Source organism: Drosophila guanche, unplaced genomic scaffold, assembly GCF_900245975.1.
Source record: "Drosophila guanche unplaced genomic scaffold, DGUA_6, whole genome shotgun sequence".
In the NCBI taxonomy this organism is placed as follows: domain Eukaryota; kingdom Metazoa; phylum Arthropoda; class Insecta; order Diptera; family Drosophilidae; genus Drosophila; species Drosophila guanche.
In genome coordinates, this window is record NW_022995747.1 from 2798260 (window position 1) to 2804719 (window position 6460).

Below are 6460 nucleotides of genomic sequence, written 5' to 3' on the forward strand. Positions count from 1 at the left end.
GGTGGTGGTGGGGGTGTGTGGCGTGGATGGTTGTGTTGGTGGGGGTGGGGGCGGTGCGGGTGGAGGTCGGTGAGTGGGGGAGATGGGGAACGGGGGGGCTTTGACGTCAAATGTAACACAAAAGAGACCAGAACAAACACCAAGAAACAAAAAAAAAAAAAAACCAAGAACAAAAGAAGAGAAAAAAAAAAAGAAAGAAAAAGGGGGGGTGGGGGGGGGGGGGGGGGGGGGGGGGGGGGATAAAGGGTGTAGACACTTACATTAAAAATATGTACACCTGGAGCGTCGTACACTTTGAAAATATCATTAATGGTTTGATTGAGATCCTTGGCGGGCAACTGAAGCGAAATTGGCAAAAAACAAAAAAAAACAGAAGAAGGGAAAACGCTTTATTCTCGATTGGCAAATGGAAAACCGGAAGGGGGCCACACTACACACACACACAAACAACACAACACAACACAACACAACAGAAAAAAAAACAAAGGACAAATGGTTGGGTGTGGATTGGATTGGTTTTGTTTTAGGAAGGGGCTTATGTCGTTGTACGTGGCACAATGTGGCAGCAACTGCCTTGGGTTCACACCTCCGCCGGCTGCAACTCCGGATGATCCACTCTGTCCGCTGCTTCTTGATGCTCCTTGCCCTGATGCTCCTTGGCCTTGCTCCGCAGAATGTGCAGCAGGTTGTCGGACATAAAGTCGGACATGTCTGTGCTGGGATTGAGTTTGGGCCGGCCCGCCGCAGCTTCGACAGCTGCCAGGGTCGCAGCCGCAGTCGCTGCCGCTGCCTCAGCTTCGCGTCGTTTTGATATTTCGCTATTGATACAAACTATCTGAAAGATACATGTGGAAGATTTGTGTTTGCGGTTCATCAACATTGCCAGGACAACGTAGTGTGTTGGGAAGGTGGGAAGGGGGTAAGCACGCTCGATGGTCTGTCTCTCTGTCTGTCCGACTGCCACAAAAGTCTCTCTCGCTCTCTATCTTTGAAGCACTACAATTTGGTGTTTTGAACATTTGAACAGCTGTTTTCTGGGCAGGCGCACTCTTTGTCTCTGGTACTATGTAGTACTTGCCGTTGAGTTAAGACCCGAACCCTAGACAACGGCTGACAACAGCTGCTGGGGTTCACGTACTGATAGCCGGTTCCTAGCGCTAACCCCGGAATCTTCTATTGAGCTTATCGTTGGACAAAACTTTTCGTTTCTTATGGTTTCCCACTAGCAAATGTTTTTTTTTTTTTTTGGGGGTCTGGACAGAGCGATCGTGGCTGGTGTAATCAGCAGAAATTAGGCGAACTGAGAGATGGGAACGATGAACAGGAAGCATGGAGCAGAAATGATGATGTATCTGCAGAGAACGAATTTTATTTAACGAATGAGAATGGCCCTTGCCATTCAGAATTTACCCAAAACATTGTGGGACTTTCACATAAAACCCGATCTTGAATGCCATCCAACTTGAACTTGGTGTCTCGGAAATGTTTTTTCCCAAGTATCTCGCAACCGTTTATCAAATATTGGATAGTATTTCCATCTTTGCCTTTAGGTATTCCACGAACCCTATGGAACTTAACTAAATGCCTGCCTGATCGCCGAGACGTGCTGTGACGTGTAATCTGTGAAATTCCTGGAAAACATATCAAGCAGCAACCAGTAGAGGCGCGGGAGAGCTTCAAACACATTTTCTGACATTTAATTGTGCAATCTGCCATTAGTTCCGAGTAATTGACTTGAGCAGCTGTTCGCACAGAGATTATCATCTTTGTATCATACGTATAGACCCCATACGGGAGGGATTAATTTTATTGCAATGTCAATGCTGTGCATTTATTACGTGGACTAGAGAGTTGGAATAGAGAAAAGTGCTCATGAAAATTGCCACATACAATAAATTGTGGCCTGGCATTGTGAACAGGTTCTGCTGCGATTCGTCTGGGAAACAGACTCAAAGATGCCCTTCGTTCGAGTGTATGAAAAATCGGAATAAACCCGAAAAATGTATACAAATATGAAGCAATAAAAGCCCAGAAACCATATGAAATATGACAATATGAGTGTGAGTGGTGTGTACCAATGTGCCGCATGATACGTATGTGAAACAGGAAATGCTCTCAACACAAAACAGATATAATAATTATTTTCGAAAATAATGGCTCACCGTGGTAAAGAGGGCGAAGAGGAGCACCAAAATTTTGATCAGCTGGTACCACATGGGCGGCATCTTGTCCGATTTGTTGGGTTCTGTGCTCTTCTGTTCTGTGTACTCGTACTCCTATATGGGTATAGGGGATTCTGTGGACGGCTCTGTGGGGTTAGCCGTCTGTGTCGGGCTTTGATATACAGGTACGAGTGTGTTTAGTTGCGGCGATGATCGCTTGGTCTGTCTGGGGCTTATTCCGATTTTCTTATTGCTTCAACTTTGTTTTTGTTTTTGTTTTTGTTATTTTTTTTCCGCGCAGTTTTTATGAGCTTGCCGTATACGCCCGTATATAAAATAAATAAACTGGCACGACTAAATATTAATGCCGGGCTCTTGTTGGTAGTGGTAGGTAGTATTGTTGATTATAATGATGATGATGATGATGATGATGACGATGTTTTAGTTGTTGTTGCTGCTGCTGCTGCTGCCGTAGTTGTCGTTTGGTTAATATATTTATAAATATTTTTGAGCGTTGGGCTCTTTCCGATGTGCTTTTTATTCCGTTTTGTTTGTTTCCTTTCGCACGCTTGCGAAGCGAAGAGAGCGCGATATGGAGGGAGAGTGGAAGGTGGAAGACAGACACACTTCAATTAGTCGTTGTTGCTTTTCACTTTAGTTTCTGCTGAACCGTTTCTGTTTTCGGCTTCGATTCCGAAATAAGCTCGACTTCGGTTTTGATTTTCTTCGATCGGATAGTGAGAGAGACAGAGAGGTGTAATTTGTTGGGCTTGGGCAATGTGCCTGCGCCTGTGCCTGTCCCTTAGCCGGCGTAGAGTGAAACCAATATCGCAGCGGGCATGCGCTTTTATGGAACGAGAACCATCTGCCTCTGGGCTTTTCCGATCCGTATCGGATTGAAGAGTTTCACAATGTAACGCACACAGTGGGCGCGCGCGCGTCTTGGGGAGTCTTTGACATTCAGTTAATTAGCCAGATGCACACAAGCGGAGCGCAGCGGGTCGAGCGGGAGGAAGCGAAAGCGTCTAAGAGAGCGCGCGACTGCGAAGCAACTGAGCACAAAGTTTGACAAGCGCCCCAAACAATTGTCAAGTGCAGCTTTAGCCGGAGCTTAATCGCGGAGAATGAGAAAGAGAGAGAGAGGCGCACAGAGAGAGCGCGCGCGATCAAGCGAGTGCGAAGCAATCATAAGATGGAAAGAGCGCGGGCTTAGAGAACACAGAGATCTTCGATTTTATTACTGCTAATTGTTTGGGGCTTCGTGACAAACACAAGTTTTGATTAGCAGGATTATTGGAATACTTCCGAAACCCAAAAGAATAAGAAAGAGCAACTGAAACTGGTGAAGCAGTCAGTCGTCTCCCTTCCACTGTAGAGCTTCCCGCAGTCGCCTAAGCTTGACTTTCGTTCGTAATCAGCTGTATGTGGCGTTGGTAGCCGCTGAAAGTAAAAGTAAAGCGTGAGCTTTTTCCCAAAGCTCTCGGCGCTCACCTGCTCTCCACGTTTCGTAGGCGTTTACCTACTTTGTATGCTGGGCGGTGCGACACACGTCAAATCCCCCGGCGCACGCGTCATGGGAGTCACAAATTCTGGCCGATTATAGCCCCATCTGGCACGGAGCGTGGCTCGAGCGGCGGGAAAGACATTGATTCATGAATCATGGGTAATTCCAAGAGTTTCGACTAAAACCGCACAGTCCAGACCCAAACGCTGACGTTTCTCCCATGCCATGAACGGCATCCGTTCATAAACCGAACAACAAAAGTGCGACCAGAGCCCATGCCTGCCTTGAACTTGTCTTGGCTAAGGGCACTTATCGAGGGTTGAGGTATTTCTGGAAGTGACGAAGCCTCACTGGTTACATTCACATACAATAATTGTTTCAATATTCCCTGAAATATTGTGCTCTGGGTCAGTTCTGATGAACGAACAAGCATATTATCATCAGTGCATTTCATGACGAATTATAATGCTTGAATTTCACTAGCATTGTTTACTAAAATTATAGAATAATGTGCTCCATGTTCTCAATGAGTTATAGAGTGAGTCATGTAAAGAAATTCTTCCCTGATAAGTCATGGCATTTGACCTGCATACACAAAAGAGTGCTCCAGCTATAATTCACAAGATGCGACTCCAAGAAGTGCTCCACACAAAAAGTGTTTAAAGAATAGTATTAGAGTAGTCGTAGACTAACTACTTTTTGAGTTCAAATTGAGTTAAAATCCGTTGAATTATATTTGAAAACAACTTAACTAACTTCATTACATACTTGAGGGTTTGTTTTTTATTTATTGCATATTTATAGGCCGCTTGTGAATTACGAATATCATTATGATGTGAGAAAACCAAACTGCTTAAAGAGACTTCTTTTATGGCTCAATTATCTATGTTTCGCTGACAGATTGGCAACTGCTTAAGACAACCTTAGCATGGATTTAATCATGGTTTCCACTCCCAGAAGAATAGTCAGGATATTTATGCAATTTTCACATTCAATTCCAGCTACTATTAAAATTATTCATAGATCATCTTGTGATGAAATCAAGCAAAAACTCATATACAAATTGCAAACTCTAGAATGGAAACTGGTTATCCACATACTGAATGCGTGTCTATCGCGATTTCTTTGGCTTTTCGGCTCAAAGATTGTGCAACATAAGCCACGCCTCGTAAGAGGCAGACGTGTGCAGAGAGTTGTGGTTATAAAGTGATTCTCATTTGGCGAATGAGTTGATCCCATTAGGTTAATAGTTACTAATTGTTAAGGAAGCAACTTCATTAGAGGCACCACTAATCGATGTGGCCAGAGTGAAGGAACTAGAGTGGTAGCCACACAGATTGGCAAATCAGCGCGCGGCTGATGTGATGGCACCAAAGTCATGGCAAGTCAAGCGAGCAAACGACTCGCCGCTCGGCTCCCGGGTCAAGTTAACGAGAAAATGGTGAAATAAATTTAATGACAGCCTGCCTAAGGTGTGTGTGTGTGTGTGTGTGTGTGTGTGTGTTGATAAATAATGAAATTGCATTGCACATTCAATAAAATATTCAAGTGGCCACAATTAAAGCGGCAGTGGGGAAAAATGTGGACGCACCACTTCATCGTACGGCAAATGCAATTCCCGTCGTGACGGCCCCAAAGCGACATGCAACGCTGCACATGCCACCAGCACCACCTGGAAGGGGGGGGGGGGGGGGTTTCTTATGCGTTGGCTTCGAAAATAAATTCGACACAGGCCACCAGGACCAGAAGCAGCAGCAGCAGCAGCAGCACCACCACCTGATGTTACTCAAGCACAATTTGTCAGGAGATTGCATCATGGCCATAATCCAAATGAATGCCACAGAGCAGTGGTAAAGATTCCCCCGCTTAGTCCAGAGCTAGACAAATATCGCAGCTTTCACTTTTTCCTTGGCCATATCCAGATCCCGATCCAGATCCCCTCGACACACTAAAGTGGCAAATTGAATTGAATTATGCAGTTTCAGTTTCCGCCAAAAAAAAAGTAACAAAAATACAACAGACAGCAGAAAATGCTGTTCCGAAAAACGGGTCCACTTCCGATATGGATTGGAAATATTTTGTCGCCTGCTCGGGCAGGAGGGGCACTGGCAGAGGCAGCTGCGAATTTTGAAGTTGAAGTTGAAGTTGAAGTTCATTGCGCAACTAACGAGCGGCAACAGGAAGTCCAGGAAGCGAGCGGTGGCTCTTGGGTGGCTCTGGTCGGGGCTTTTCTAGCATTTCCCAATGCGCAACGGCCTGTTATCGCATTTCACGTTACACTCTGAAAACTTTTCACAACAAATTTTCATTTCATTTCGCCTGTTTACTTTGCTTGCCAGCGCCAGCGATTGCCCCACGTCAATTAACACAAAAAACAAAACCAAAAAACTAACAAAAACCCAAAGGAAAACCCGAGAAAAGTGAGCGAAAAATTAATAGTAGATGTGTGCATGCTGTCCGGGCACGGACTTTGGCTGGACGCGATTTCAAACTGGATCTCGAGCCACACTGCCAGGAAGTGGAACTCTGGCTGAAGAAATTTGATTTATTTCTTGATTGGAGGACTTTGGACTCACATTCCACTTGGCTTTGTCTTTATTATTGCTTTATTACACATCTTTTATTCCAACCTCCACTGGCATACAAAATGTGACAGAGTCTGAGGCTTCCTTCATGCTGGACTTGGCTTCTACTCAAACAAATGTTCCATGGCCAAAAAGTAAATTCATCGGAAATGTGTATTAACCACAAATTACACAAAGCAAAAGAAACATTCACAAGCTCTGCGGCAGGC

The 6460-nt window shown here is 44.9% G+C and overlaps 1 protein-coding gene across 14 annotated transcripts in view; it reads right to left on the reverse strand.

Annotated features, from left to right (window-relative positions):
* The window catches only part of LOC117583715 (protein spaetzle), a 5770-nt gene extending 2551 nt beyond the window's left edge, over window positions 1-3219 (reverse strand). For 6 of the 14 annotated variants that reach the window (XM_034272212.1, XM_034272211.1, XM_034272209.1 and 3 more), the window contains exons 1-3: window positions 2163-3219; window positions 587-835; window positions 261-338 (exon numbers count right to left, since the gene is read on the reverse strand). In XM_034272212.1, the coding sequence (XP_034128103.1) occupies window positions 261-338; window positions 587-835; window positions 2163-2225 (390 nt within the window). In that variant the 5' untranslated portion in view covers window positions 2226-3219. The remainder of the gene's footprint in view (window positions 1-260; window positions 339-586; window positions 836-2162) is intronic. The other 8 variants (XM_034272220.1, XM_034272218.1, XM_034272217.1 and 5 more) reach the window with 5 other exon arrangements.
* Between the last annotated feature and the right edge of the window lie 3241 nt (window positions 3220-6460).